This window comes from Propithecus coquereli, unplaced genomic scaffold (genome assembly GCF_000956105.1).
Source record: "Propithecus coquereli isolate 6110/MARCELLA unplaced genomic scaffold, Pcoq_1.0 Scaffold20, whole genome shotgun sequence".
NCBI classification, from domain to species: domain Eukaryota; kingdom Metazoa; phylum Chordata; class Mammalia; order Primates; family Indriidae; genus Propithecus; species Propithecus coquereli.
The window spans coordinates 6,811,766-6,827,356 of NW_012144967.1; the positions used below are offsets into that span (position 1 = coordinate 6,811,766).

The following is a 15,591-nucleotide window of genomic DNA, read 5'->3' on the forward strand; positions in this document are numbered from 1 at the left end:
AGTGTTCTAAACTTAAGAATTAGTTCTCCCAAAAAGAGCTGGTAAGCTGGCCAAACAGGGAATTTTTTGAAAAAACATTCACCCCACCCTAACTAGTCACTGTGAAGTAAGAAGCATGAAGATCTACACAATGCAAGGCTGGCACAAAGTGAACCACAGACATCTAAACCCAGAATCACAACACACCGTTATCGGATTAAGGCCCTCATTCTGCATGACATCATCCTTCTCAAGCTAACACAAATCAAGCTCATCCAGAAGCAGAGATTAAGCAAACAGTGCACCTTCTGGGGGTGGGTCTTCTGGCTTTCACTTTCTTTTGCTCTGGCTCACTCTCTGCACTGGTGCCTTGTTCATGTTCGTCTTCTGAGGGCTCCCGCTTCCATTTTTCTCTGCGATCAAAAGCCAAACAAAATAATTTTTTTTCTAAAAGAATTCTTCAAGCTAAATAATCTGACAAAACCAATTTCGATCTGATTATCCAAAAGGCAGAACATGTATATTTTAGATATGGTAAAAGAGATTTATTCTAGCTCCATGCAAATTATGGTAGTGACTCTTCTTGGACTATATATATCTATTCCTAATTTTATCTCTGGTAACAAAATGAAATGTAGAGGCCAGGCACAGTGGCTCATGCCTGTAAGCCTAGCACTCTGAGAGGCCAAGGCAGGAGGATCACTTGAGGTCAGGAGTTCAAGACCAGCCTGAGCAAGAGAAAGACCCCATCTCTACTAAAAACAGAAAAAACTAACCGGCCAACTAAAAAATAGAAAAAATTAGGCGGGCGTGGTGGCATGCATCTGTAATCCCAGCTACTCGGGGGGCTGAGGCAGGAGAATCACTTGAGCCCAGGAGTTTGAGGTTGCTGTGAGCTAGGCTGATGCCATGGCACTCAAGCCCAGGTGACAGAGCAAGACTCTGTGAAAGAAACAAAAGAAAGAAAAGAAGGAAGGAAGGAAAAAGAAGAAAGAAATGGAAGGAAAAAAGGAAAGAAAAGAAGAAAGGAAAGAAGGGGAGAAAGGAAGAAAGAAAAGGAAGGAAGGAAGGAAGGAACGAAGGAAGGAAGGAAGGAAGGAAGGAAGGAAGGAAGGAAGGACATACTTTTTTAAAAACCATTTATTCTGAAAATAAAATGCTGCTTGATTTGTCATATTCTATTTTGATTTACTACTATCATTGACAAGATTGAAGCACTAATATATATTAGATCAGTGGTTCCCAAATTTTATCATATATCAGAACCACCTAATGGGCTTGTTAAGGACTTTTTGAACAGTAGGTCTCTAGTGAGACTTAAAAAATTGAATTTTAACAAATTAATAGGTGATGCTGATACTTGGGAAAAACTTCTTTGAGAACCACTATACTAAGTCATTAGAATATATTTGAGGAAACAGTCCCTAAAATTATTTTGAATGATAATTACCATGCAACTAAATAATCTATTTATTTAGCTAAAGATGTGGTTTTTAATAATTGTTAGCTAAGGTAGGTATTCCTTTGCTCCTTGAGATCTTAGAAGACTTAAAAGAGCCATAACCTACAAGTGTCCTACTAACCCAAACAGTTTTAGTTTACTTGAAGATTAAACAAGATATCACAGGAAATTAGCTCATTTCTCTCTTGTAGGGAGGAAGCAAGAAACATATAATAGCTACTGGGCATGAAATACCTAAAAAAAAAAAAAAAAGATAGGCAAGTGGCTGGCGTTTCTCTGTAAATAAAACAACCTCTAAATCCCTTTATATAGAATGAGGTCATGTTAAAGACAACTGGTGCAGAATTGCAAAGTCAAATCAATATTCCTCATGTGAGAAGTCAAAGTAATAGTGAAAGCTGGCTGCAAGAAGGGAGGTGATCTGCAGATTCCTGAGAAACTTCCTAAAAGTTGCAGCAGTCACGCTGTATCTGAACTGCTAGAGACCTTAGGAAAAAAACACAATTCAAGCCTTCCACGAACAGTCAGTGGAGTACTTTTAAGTACGTTACTGAACTTCTACTAGCACTGTGTATTTTCATATCTATTTCCCCAACAGTGGGTGACTCCTTGTATGCCAGGCCGTTTTTGTTCACCTTTGCACCAGAGTCTAGCAGAAAGGCAAAAAAATGGAGATGCTCCTTTGTTAAGGAAAAAAAAATCAATTAACTAATGAATGATATTAGTCTCTCAGTCAGACAAATAGGGTATTTTTGGAAGCAGACTAGTAAAACAATCAGGCCCGTTAGTATTATCTAACATCCTTCGGTCTCTCTTTAAAACAAAGACCTCCTTATATCTAACCACAGTCTGGGAACCTGTCTAATTATGCTTCCTTAGAGCCTAGTACAATAAACGTTTGCTATAGAATTCAAGGAATAAAAGGTGATCACCGGGAAAGAAGGAAGGAAGATGTGTACAGCAACTGGGAGACAGGCACATGAGTCTGCAGACTCCCTTGGACCAAGTCCAGAATAGTTTACCCTTCAGAAGGGGTTCTCACATTCGAACTGGAGAGAAGTAGTTTCACAGGAAACAAGCCTGAAGGAACAATTAAGACCCAAGGGAGAATCAGATGAGAAGGATCCACAGTCACATTGTAATTTACACATCTTCTCCAGGAACTGAGAACCTAAAACACGGCCACCAATGAAGTCCACTTCTACAAGTATAGGAGACCAAAATGGCAGCAAACACTGATAAAATGGATGTTGAGGCTAGTGTTTTCCAGTTAAATTACAAGTTTATAGACTCATGGACAACCAGGAGGACTTAGAATCTCCCAATATAAAAATGTAAAAAAACCTAGTAAATCAACTGGTCCAAAGCCTTCCTCCCAGAAAAGGAAACTAAAGCCCAATGAGAAACAAGCTGCTTAACAAGCAGCATAACAGCCCCCCAGACCTGTTATTCGCAATCATAACTCACTGAGGACCAACAAGGAAACATCAAAGCCAGGTTTAAACATTCTGGGAAGATCTGAACAACTAGAGACTTAAAAGGCCTGATTGTGTGTGTAAATATATTTGAAATTGGCTGGATTATTTTTAAGTTTTGTTTTAATTTTCAAGAATAAGAAAAAAGAAAGATCAACAACACTAAATCACTTTGAAGAAGGGGTGAGGTAAAAAAAGAATGATTGATCAGTTACAAATAGATTACTTCCCAACCCTACAGACGTATAGGGCTGGCCCATGTTTGAAACTGCTATTCACTCCTACATTACTGGCTTCTTATAAAATGCAAATTTTATGAAGATCCCTCCACCAAGCCACAGGTTATAAGTCAGGCTACAATGAAGAAGAGTCTAAGATATGAGACTGAGTAAAAATATTTCCTTTATCAAAGGAGACTTGCCATATCCAGCTTTAAGAGGGCACCAATGGAATTCCCTAGATTCCCTACAAGGAAATCAATGGACTCTTTGACAAAATTCTGGGAATTGCGGAGAAAAACACCACGATTTAGCCAGTGATGCCCCAAGAAATGTGAAAAAGTCAGAATGTAAGTGGGTATCATTTTCTTCCTTTATTGGGAAAAGGTGGATGGCAAGACACAAATCCTAAGAGAGACAATTCAAATCTAATCAATTGTAAAGCAGGGCATGAACAAAAGCCACTTTTAAATATAATGAACCTGAACTTTGACCAAGAGTTACAAGGCTTGCTATTAGCTGTCTCTATGAGCCTAAAGAAAATTCCACATTTAGAAGGCAGATCACGAAAAGAAGGACTTTAACTTCTTCAATTTTCAGTAGATTTCCCCAAGAAAGGATGCCTTCCATGAACAGGAAGAAGAAAGAAGAAAAATCTGGGTTAATACAAATTCCCTTCCAATGTCGCAGGTTTGCAACAGATTCCCAACTCAAAACACTGGAAAGGAATAAATAACTATTACCCCACGAGAAAGACTTCACATGATGATGGCTAAAATATTTTAAAATTCCAGGTGAGAGAAAAGATTTTGGAACCATTAAAGAGTATCTTTAAGCATAATTGAGACCATGAGTCAGCAGAAATCATACACAACATTGCCCAAATTTGGATAGCATTAATAGATATGACATGAAAAAAGAGTTTAATGATCACAACAGCATAACAGCATAAATTGATTAAATAAAATTGAAAGTTTTTTTGTTTTCATGACTTTAAATCAGGGCTTTCAGTCTCAAATACTTACTGGGGCCAGGTAAAGAATGCAAACAGGGTCAAATGGAGAACTCATGGTCGTTCTCATGTTTCCTGGGCCAGTACTGACAGATTTTCTCAAAAGAAGGTAGAAATACAGATTCTTATGCACTATCCCATTGTGCTGTGTAACTTCTCAGCTTTAAAAATGCTAATACACTTCATGATTCTGGGGAATTAGTCTCTTTATAATTCTCAAAAGGACACAGTCCCTTGTAAGACTACATTCTTCAAAAACGTTGATGTCGTAAAAGCAAAGAAAGGCTGTGAAAGTGCTCCAAATTAAAGAAACCTAATAACTAAAGGCACTATCTGATCCTAGACTAGATCCTGTAGTGGAGGGGGGAAAATGTTACAAAAGACATTATTGGGTCAATTGACAAAAGTGGAATGAAAATTAGACAAAAGTACTTCAGCAATGTTAAAAATCTATTTAAGCTGAAACTATACTGTGCTTATGAAAGAAAATATCGTTATTCTTATGACATATACTCTTAAGCATTTAGGGGTAAAAAGATCATGACATATGAAATTTAATCTCAAATAGTTAAGAAAAAATATTATGTGTGTGTATTTATAAATACATATAAAGAGAGAACCCACAACAGTAAAGCAAATGGAGCAGAAATGGTCATCACTGGTAAATCTGGGTAAAGTACCTAAGACGATCTTTGTACCACACTTGTATTCCTGCAACTTTTCTAAAGTTTGAAATTAACTTTTTAAAAACCTGTTTAAAAAACAATTCTTTGGGGTTTTTTTTTGTTTCTGTTTTTATTTTTATTTTTTAAAGAGATAGGAAGCAGGGTCTTACTCAGTTGCCTGGGCTGCTGGATGGAGTGCAGTAGTGTGATCATAGCTCACTGTAACCTGGAACTCCTGGGCTCAAGTGATCGTCTTGCCTCAGCCTCACAAGTAGCTTGGACTACAGACATGTCTCACTACACCGGCTAATTTTTTTCATTTTTTAATAGAGACTGGGTTTCACTGTGCTGCCTAGGCTGGTTTCGAACTACTGGCCTTAAGTGATCCTCCCGCCTTGGCTTCCCAAAGTGCTGGGATTACAGGTGTGCGCCACCATACAGTTCCTTTTTCAGACCTGAGTCTGTTTAGAGAAAAAACAAAACAAAACAAATCCCAGTTCCTTTTTAAAAACTTTAAAATCTGTAAATACAATCCACAAGGTCTCAGAAGAATATTTCCTTGTGCTAATATTTCAAAATTTTCACTCCCTTTGAGTGAGTCTCTCTCAATTCTGAAACTCACGTGCCCATAGTCACACTTGCTCAGATCACAGAGGGCTCCTATAGTGCTGTGGACCTCCCCTAATTAATCTTTCAGGAATCAAAACTGACTCAGGAGATGAGCTCCCTGTAAAACCATAGTACTCATCAGCTGCCTAGTAGACAGCAGAAATAAGGCTAGCCAGTGCCCAAACACACAAGCATGAGGGAACTACTTCAGCTCAAGGCAAGTTCCTAAAGAAGAGTCCCAGAATGGGGGAGTAATATTAGAAAGAAGACAGATACTACCCTGCAAGGAACTAAGAGGTACTCAGGGAAAGGTCCATGAAGACCTCTGAGGGTTGCCAACTTTGGGGAGCTCCTAAGACTGTTAAGTAGATAAGCCACTCACCAGAATAAATGTGAGGTGTTACCCAATGGCTGAAAAAAATGCTGGCTTCCACACACACCGGGAAGAACATTAAAATGGGAAGTTGAAGATTTCGAGCACAGCATCATTTAACTCCAGGCTAGAGACCAGCAGACCGTAGCCAGATGGAGAAAGGAGGAGGACATGCACGTATTTCCCACAGTGTGGTCAAGGTGGACATTTCAAGAAAGATCCCCGAAAGGCCATTAGACCAATAAGCAGAGAACAGAATCTCCCAAGCAGACCGTGGGACTGGGGTAGAACAAAAGCCTTCCAAGATGCCAAAAACAACAGGTTTGCTTACAGTCACTATTTCCAGCTCTAAGTAAATATTTAAAAATTGGATGTACTCTGGCAAGACAATATTAACTACATGACTTTTCTGTAAAGTTCTGCAATACTCTACATATAATGCAAAATCTCGGCGTAGTTTCTAATAACCCTGTTGGGTAGGTAAGAATAAGTATTACTCTATTTTGGAGAGGAGGAAATGGGTTTTAAAAAAATCAAATTGCTGGCCTTTGGCCTCTTATTAAAGACTGGTAATATTTTAGAACACATAATATGTAACTAGAAGCCATGGACAATTGTTTAACATTAGAACCTCTGAAATGTTGTGCAAAGTTTTGAACATCTACACTCTTCTGAGAGAAGACACAGAATTCAGATTGTCAAAGGGTTCCACTCTCTCTCCAAAAAAAGATTTTAAAAGTTATTTCTCAAAAAATCCAAATAATTTTTCACCATATAATTTTTTTAAATTAAAAAATGAACATGTAATCCATGTTATAAGGTAATTTCACATTAAGCCTAGGAACTGAAATTTTCTGGCCTATGAAGTACATTAAAATTATACAGAAATATGTAATTTCATACCAAATTGGATACCCAACCAATAATTTTGCCATGCCAACACAAAGAACAAATGAAAATGAAAAATGGCAAACCTAAATTTGTTCCTTGCTAAAATACCAAATACCTATATATTTGTTGTTTATGCATATTTAAAACGAACAAATAAATGGGCTAATGGGGATAACCGGATGGAAGAAGCTATGGTTTGTCCCAAGAAACAGCCGAAGCATACGCAGAATTCTTGCATGTGTTAAACTGAGAATCTTAGGATTCAAATGCCATTGCTGCTACTGCAGCAGGTCAAAATAGACAGTGACCCAAGCTAGTAAGAAACAGAAGCAGACTCTGGGACCTGGGTAGACTTTATGAAGACACAATGAAGGTAGCCCTTGAAATGCTGACATGTTCGAAACTACTAAATTAAGTAATTTCCCCCAAAAAAGACTTACTGTTTTTTCAGCTGCCTCTGGCCTCTTCTTTTTGGGCTCCCACTCTCAGACCCGCTACTTGCCTTCAGTGTGTGAGGGGGGAAAAATGATTACAGACTTTAATTCACAGTTCTTTGGGACAACACTACCTTCTGGTTTAACAATCTACTCAATATAGCATTAATTCAACATGAGCTTTTAGACAAAAAGAAACCTAAGCCCTTGTTTGGTGAAGTTCATTCTTCTTTTCCTTTGAAAATTTAATGTGTCTCTGTTATTACAGAGTGATCTTTAAAGGCAGGAAATTTTTAACTCAGCTTGACTTCCAGAACAGCAACATGGAATAAAACTTTCTACAATAATGTAAATGTTCTGTACCTGTAATGTCCAACACAGATCCGTCAACCACATGTGTCTACTGAACACTTAGAATGTGCCTGGACAGTAACTGAGAAATGGAATTTTTAATTTTACTTAATTTTAATTGATATGAATTCTAAAAGCCACAAGTGACTAGTGATGACTATACTGGATACTGCAACCCTAGAATATCAAATGAAAACGCTACAACATTTAGTCAGTGTGCCTAGTCATCTCACACTCATTAAAGAGCATGCTCAATCATGAGCCAGCGGTGCTCTGCCAACAGCACTAGGCCATGGAAAGTTACGGTCACAGATATTTCAACAGCTCTTCTTCCCCAAAATTAAGCAACGTGGAAACTATTCCTGTTGCTGTTAGTGTCTTGTATTCTACAGAGAATGTGTTAATACATAAAAGAGGAAAAGATTTATACAACTATATGATTGGTTATAACAAATACGGCTCAGGAACCTAGTGCTACACACTATGGAAAAAGAAAGTAAAGGCAAACCAGCTCACAGGTCACTCAAAATAAAACATCACAAATGTAATGAAGATGTTAAGGCGAATTAGATTTTTAAAGTACATTTACGAAAAACCCACACCCACCTCACTAACCTTTGGATAGCAATGTTACATAGCTAAGAATAGCAAAGTCCTCCTAAGAAGACAGAAAGGGGACATTTCACTAAGACAAAAAAGTATCTCATCAGAATCTAGTCTATAAACCTAATACAGAGAATAAGAATCCGTAAAAATACCACACAAACTGAAAAAAGTGAAAAAAGTCTAATTCTATAGATAACCAAGCCTAATACACAGTATCGATTTAAAAATCACCAACCTATTCAATCTCTCCCCGTTAACACAGAGAGTAAACGTTTGAAATTCATTTTATATCTCACACCAAAAATGTGCTAAGAAACCAAATTTAAAGAAATTAAATAAGATAAAATAACATTACTTTAATCACTCCCTACTACTTCCTTTCTCAGGAATAAATCCAAAACTATTTCCACTGTTTTCTTTGTTTACCAAACAAGTTACTCATTTAACAAAATCTAGAAAATTTAGAAGCTAGATGTTTAAAAAAGTAAACTCCTCGTTATAATCAATTTTCACTATGAAAAACTTAGAAAAAAATTTTAGGCCAATTCTGTATAATATTCTAATACTCTACCAAAATATTCACCATTATATGATCGTTCTGGTAAGTTTCTTTTATTTTATTAACTTCTTACCTTACTGTATATGTGTTCATAGGAAGCTCACATTAGAGCCACTAAACTACTATGCCAGAAGTTCCATCTTGTTAATGGTAATACACACCAGAGTGAGAAAGGATGAGGTAAGATAAGGAGTTCAAATGTATCGCCTTCGACCATTTTTTTCTTACCTCTTCCTTAATATTAAATCGTGAGGGTTCTTGTCTGCTTCGGTTGGACCGCCTGACCCCATAAACATCAGGATATTCTTCCCACATCTGTAAAATTAATAAACCATGTATAAATCTTTTTTCTTGATCCCCATTGACTATTTTCATTACTGGAACATTTATTTCAATTCAAGAGAATTCAAGTAACTAAGTATCAAAAGGGCTGTATTACTAGTTTTGTTTGAGACAATAAAGCACCATTTTAAAAAATAACAAGATTATTCTACAACACATTAAAGTTAAACAATGTCCTTAATGGCTATAAAACTATATGGTACACTGCCCACTGATCATTAAAATATAAACTTACAGTTGAATAATATGGCAAGGTAAGACAGCAATTGCTTCCACTAAAGACAGAGTATTTACCGACGAATTCTAAAAGCCTTAATGCTTTGAGTTTCCATTGAGTGCACTGACCCACGTGAGAAACTCAAAATACAAGAAGCAGAGCCCCATTAAGTCTATTAATTAAATAAGAATCAGGGTTCAGGGTATTTGTATTTTTAAGTTCTCGGGTGATGTATTGATAATATCCTAGATATGTGCAGATGAGACATTTCTGACATTTGGCTAAACATTCTCAGAATGAGAACCACTGCCACCCTTTCTCTAGCACACCTATTTTTATTCTTTAGCTCTAATTAGCCCTGTGCCTTTAAGACCTGACTTTCAGTAAGAATCCGCACCAGCAAGGGATTAGTTCGGGAGAAAAATTCTTGTCACCCTCCTCTTCCCAGAGATAACTACCGCTAAGTATATTGTGTTCCTTTAATAAAATCAGATATAAGCACAGGGAATTTGAATGGATTGTAGAACACTGACATGAAGATGTTTAAAAATAATTCAACGTGTAGAAGACACGCTTTAAAGCCAAGATGAAAAACATGGGTTTGTCATCAAAACACAGGTGACAGCTAATGTCATGAAAATATTTGGAAATGTGAGGCTCAGAACATATACAAGAGGAGAAACCACTTGGCTGAAACTCATGAAATGTTTGCATTAAAAACTGTGGAAAGCAGGCAGATGATGTCTGTTTTCACAATGGTCTTCAGAAGCCCACTATGGGCACTGCTGAATGCCACTTGGTAAAACCGATGCTGGAAGAAAGAAAAAAATTATGGAAAGTAGGTTGGGCTCAGTGGCTCACGTCTGTAGTCCTAGCACTTTGGGAAGCCAAGCAAAGAGGACTGCTTGAAGCCAGGAGTTCCAGATCAGCCTGGGCAACATAGTGAGACCTGTCTCTACAAAAAAGAGAAAAATTAGTCAGGTGTGGTGGTGGGCACCTGTAACCCTAGCTACTTGATAGGCTGAGGCAAGAGGATCACTTGAGTCCAGGAGTTTGAGGTACACTCTGGCCCAGGTAAGAGAGCAAGACCCTGTCTAAAAAGTAAATAAGTGTGGAAAGTAGAACTCCAAAAGTACAAAATTTATAAAAGATGATGCACAAAAACACAATGTCACCAAGCCAAGGGAGGACATTATCAACAGTGACTTAATAAAAAATGCTGGAATGAACTGAAGAAAAACAGAGCCTCAAAACAAGCCAGATGGCCCAGGAATAGCCATTTTAGAACCAGAATCCAATGTAATCGCATAATCCAGTGTTCTCAGATTCCGTAATGGCCTTAGAATCACCTCGGAGTTAAAAGACAAAAGGTCCAACCAGAAGAAGTTAGGAATAACCAAGTGGTAGGAAATATAGGTGGATGACTCAGTAAATGAAGAACGATGAACAAATCCAACTCGAAAGGAAGGAGAGAAAGAACTTTTGTCTGTCTATCCACTGCCACCTCTTTTTGCACCTCTGCTAGACCTATGAAATTATCTATGTATTTTACTTGACACAGGCTTATATGGAGCCTTCATGAACTAGGGTAGCTAAGACACTTAAAGGTCACTGTATCGCTTAGTTTTATCACCTTAAGATACTAGCTAAGCATTCTAGCTCAACTGTTGTGACTTTATACACTGTGGCAGGGGGCACCCAACGCCTATTTGCAAGGCCGCATCTGAGCCTTCATGGGCTCCTTCTTGCCATTAAAAAAATATATTAAGGGTTATATTGTACAACTATGATGGTATAAAGACAAATACATTTGTATTATATATTAAAACATTTTCTTCCATTTAAAAGTTCATTTTCTCTTTTGATTTTAAAAGAAATTAAAACATTTTCACGGGTCCCTAAAAGTATTGTGGGCCCTTAGCACTGTGCTTGCTATGTATGATTATTATTCATTTCCAGAGGAGTTAGAGACAGGGCTGGGATTAAATGACAGAGACCCCGAGTATGCCTCTTGCCACGCCCTAGCCCTGCCCTGGCAAGATCTTGGGGCTTTCCAGGATGCCACCTGGAGGAGCAGGGGTGGTGAGGGGACACGGGGAAGCCACATGACCTCAAGGAAGCAGGCTATCATGCTTACATCTTGTGGTCACATGTGTCCTTCTGAGGATTGATAATATCTAATTAAACTCTTCTATGAAAAAGCTACCAGTGTAGTTACTCACTACTGCATACTCCGACATGAGTAATGAAGTTTTCTTGGGAGGGGAGACCTATCGTGAAAAGGACGCATGAACAGAAAACAAAGAGCCTTCTTTAGAAGTTCTTGTTTCAGAATAATGATCACTAAAAGTGCAATTCACTCATTGTGACTGGCTAGCAGGTCCATCGCCATGTATATGTTATTAACCTTCTGAAACTAATCATCTTAACCTTAAAAGTATATTTTAATGTTTCTGCCTAGAGTTGTACTTTTATCTTGAAATTCAACCTCGGTAATGCTTTCTCTTTCTCTCTCTTCTTATCTTCTTAAATGAAGTTAAATATTTAAGGTCTTAGAGTGGAGTCTTCTGAAAAGAACACCTGGTCTCCAGGCTCTGAAGATCGCTAAGCCAAGACCTCTGCCACATGCCTGGGAGGCAGATTTCTGAGTTTAAGATACTTGGGCCAAGATCTTTAAGTGGTACTTCTATATGCAAAGACTTTTTTAAAAAATCACCACCTGAATTATCTTTTTGAAAGATATACTACACCCTGAGCAGACAAGAAACAACAACTTAAGCGTCTGAAGGTCACTTCTCTGGTGATGTGTTAATCAGCAATGACGACTTTCATTTTCCTGTCTCTGACACTGCCATCAGCATTCCCCACCCTCCCACCAGCTCCTGAAAGTCACATACCATTAAGCAATGATTATGCTGGGAAAAGAAAAACTGAAATAACGTGGTTAATCCCAAATTTGTCTCAAGAATTAAAAGCAGTTTTTTGTTTTGTTTGTTGAAGGTAATCTGTAGAATTTGCAGGTATTAATAACTTAAAATCATCTGTATTATGAAAATCTGAGTATGCAGAATATAGATTCATATGTTAAAAGAGTATGGCTTAAATAAAAAGTTCTTTAGCATAAAGCTTTTTATTTCATTAAAATGTTTTATTTTTAATTTTTTTTTTTTTTTTTAGACAGAGTCTCACTCTCTTGCCCGGGCTAGAGTGCTGTGGCGTCAGCCTAGCTCACAGCAACCTCAAACTCCTGGGCTCAAGCGATCCTCCTGCCTCAGCCTCCCGAGTAGCTGGGACTACAGGCATGCGCCACCATGCCTGGCTAATTTTTTCTATATATATTTTTAGTTGTTCGGCTAATTTCTATTTTTAGTAGAGACAGGGTCTCGCTCTTGCTCAGACTGTTCTCAAACTCCTAAACTCAAACAATCCTCCTGCCTCAGCCTCCCAGAGTGCTACAGGCGTGAGCCACTGTGCCCGACATTATTTTTAAATTTTTAAAAGTAATTTTCATTTGATTTTCAGTGACTCAAATGTAATTCTCTCAAAATAAAATTTTAAAGATCAGCTACATTCTAATGATTTTTTTAGACCAAGTAATTAATTTTCCATCAAAAAGAATGCACTACAAAGTTTGAGCATCAATGAGAAAATGTTACACAACTCAAATTTTACCTTTTTACATTCTTTGCTAGAAGCTGCTTTTCTGAAGCAAAAAATACCTACATTGCCTAGGTACAGACATGCTTTTCTATAGAACTATTTTGTTTCCATTATTCAGATAACAAAAACTGTCTTTATCCTTGGATTATGATTACCTGTCAATAAGCTTTATAACTGTATTCCACAATTAAAAGAACAGTTGCTATTATCTGTCAATGATTGTTCTCTAGTATTAGTCAGCAGAGTATGAAAATATAATTTTAACCATCTTTTTAAAAGAGTAACAATCAAAACTATAAAAATTTGTCTTTTTGCCCTATAACTGGATGGTTCACATAACTGAGTATCTTCCTTATAAAGCCCTATTTCACTATATCAATTAGTAGAGCAGAAGCAGTACCCATTTGAATCCACAGACAGTACTGTATATTATTAGAAAAGGTGGCTGTAGTTTTCATTATCAAAATATAATAATGAGTTTTTATAGGCAATAAAGGTCTGCTGGCTGGTCCTAGCTAGCAGCACATTTGTACTGGACAGCAAAGTAGATACCTTCTTCACATCAGCTATCCGTTCCTTCTTAGAGGCTGGCTTCTCTTTGGCTTCTGGAAGAACTGGCTGGGATTTGGAACCTGCTGATTCACTCTCAGATTCCGACTGACTCTCAGAAGATTCAGAACTGCTATTCGACTCGCTGCCATGTCCACTTCCTGGATCACTGCCCTGCTCACTTTCCGATTGACTGCCTGAGTCTGAACCTGAAGCTTCTTCAGAGGCTGAATGACTTAATTTTAAAAGAGAGAAAGACAGATTTAGCAACATTTAAGAACTGCCAAATGAATCTGCTTTTTAAAAAATCCTCGTGGTAATATGTCAGCAGATAGTAATTTTGGTAACATAAGATCAAAAACTTCAAATTCATTTTTATATTCTTATATTGCAAATAATGTTATTATTAACAGTATTGTTCTCGACATTCCCAATAGCTACCATTTCCTAAGTGTTTATATGATGCCATATACCTGTTGATTTACACAGATTAGCTCTTTACACAAACTCTGAAGGTGGATATTATCATTCCCTTGATTCAGATGCAGTAAAACTGAAGCTCAGAAGTATTTAACTCTCAGGCCTAGCTGACACAGTAAGACTTGAAACCACGTAGATCTGAATTTACTAAGTCTTATCGGTTAAATGTCATTCCCCACTCTGGACAAAATCAAACCAAACCAAACCAAAAGAAAACAAAAGCATGTTACCCAAAGTGGAAGAATGCAATATGGTTGCAATTATCCAATCAGTGTTTTTCACTAATAGGTACAAATTACACTCATCTGGGGAGCTTTATAAAAATATATATAATTAACCTCAATTCAGAGGTCCTACTTTGGCATCTCCTGCAGTGAATCCCACACATGGTAGACTTAACAGAAAAAAAAAATTTGGATTCTGATAAGAACACCTAATCCAATAAAGACTGCTATTGGCCTACACATACTCCCCTCCCCTTCCTCATTCCAATCATCCCTTAGGGAAGAGCAATCTAAGCAGGTAGACGACAGCTGAAACCACAAAACAGAAACGATGAAGACTGAGGGATGACAGAGTATCAACCTCAAGTGCAGAGAAGGCAATATACCCACCTTCTCTAACAGAGAAAAGCAATTGAGGGGCATGCTGGTAGGAGCAAAGACAGTTTAAAGCAAAAAGACCTAAAGTCAATGGACTCTACAGCAAAACAGGTGGACACCTCGTTCAACTCTTTTGCTGGAAAACTATCTTTTCACTGAGGGAGCGGAAGAGGGAGGCAGAACAAAGAAGGGGAGGGCAAGGAGCAACAAAGAACCTACAGTAACATTAACTTAACAGAAAGGTCCTTGAGTTCAGCAACTGGGAGATAAAAGACCTGTGGTACGAAGCGGGAAAGGATAAAGAAGAGAAGCTTCATATTTACATCACCATATCTTCCAAGCTAGCAATGAGGGTGTACCACCTGACCAATATCTCTGTAGAATGAACAGGGCAATACACTGGAAGCTGGGAGGGACCCAGATGATACCCTGTGATCCATAGTAAGATCCACATCACGGTACAGAAGCCTTTCAGTTACAAAAGCAATGAGAAAAAAATGGAAGGGAAGGAGGACGTCTCTACCTCGGGAAGGGTAGAAAGATGGAAAAACGGTGTAATTACCTGATCACCTGACAGGTATCAGGCGTTATGCTAAGTATAATACTTTGTATGTATTATTTTACTTACTCCCCATAACAACCACATTAGGCAGTATTATCCCCATATGAAGGGTAAAAAAACTGAGAAGTTTTAAGTAACTTGGCCAATGACAAAACTAGAAAGTGTAAGGGGTGGGGGATGCAGGGAGAGAGCAGAGTCTGGCTCTAAAACCCATATTCTTTGTTTTACCATAAGAGGGTCAAAACCTTAAGAGACTCAGAAAATAAATCTTAACCCTGTTATACAATGTCCCCAAACAGGCATCCTGTAACAAGTGACTCAACACTTTCAAGGCCTCATTATAATTACTGACTCACACCTTTGCACAGTTCAAGCTGACATCTGAGTCACCAAACAGAAAGCGGTCACCAAGCAATAGAAAAGAAAGAGGAAGGGTCGAATAGTAACACTTAAAAGGCACAGGCTCTGGCATCCAAGGCTTGGGTTTCCATCCGAGACCACCTCAGGCCTGGCCATCCTATGTGACATCTACCTGTAAGGTTATG

The 15,591-nt window shown here is 37.9% G+C and overlaps 1 protein-coding gene across 4 annotated transcripts in view; it reads right to left on the reverse strand.

Annotated features, from left to right (window-relative positions):
- Positions 1-15,591, reverse strand: part of CHD2 (chromodomain helicase DNA binding protein 2) — a 115,638-nt gene that overhangs the window by 81,911 nt on the left and 18,136 nt on the right. For 3 of the 4 annotated variants that reach the window (XR_001137471.1, XM_012643751.1, XM_012643752.1), the window contains exons 3-6: positions 13,406-13,637; positions 8,863-8,949; positions 7,125-7,186; positions 285-392 (exon numbers count right to left, since the gene is read on the reverse strand). Coding sequence is in view for 3 of the 4 variants with exons in the window: in XM_012643751.1 (XP_012499205.1) it covers positions 285-392; positions 7,125-7,186; positions 8,863-8,949; positions 13,406-13,637 (489 nt within the window). In the remaining variant the exon portion in view is untranslated. The remainder of the gene's footprint in view (positions 1-284; positions 393-7,124; positions 7,187-8,862; positions 8,950-13,405; positions 13,638-15,591) is intronic. The other variant, XM_012643753.1, reaches the window with a different exon arrangement.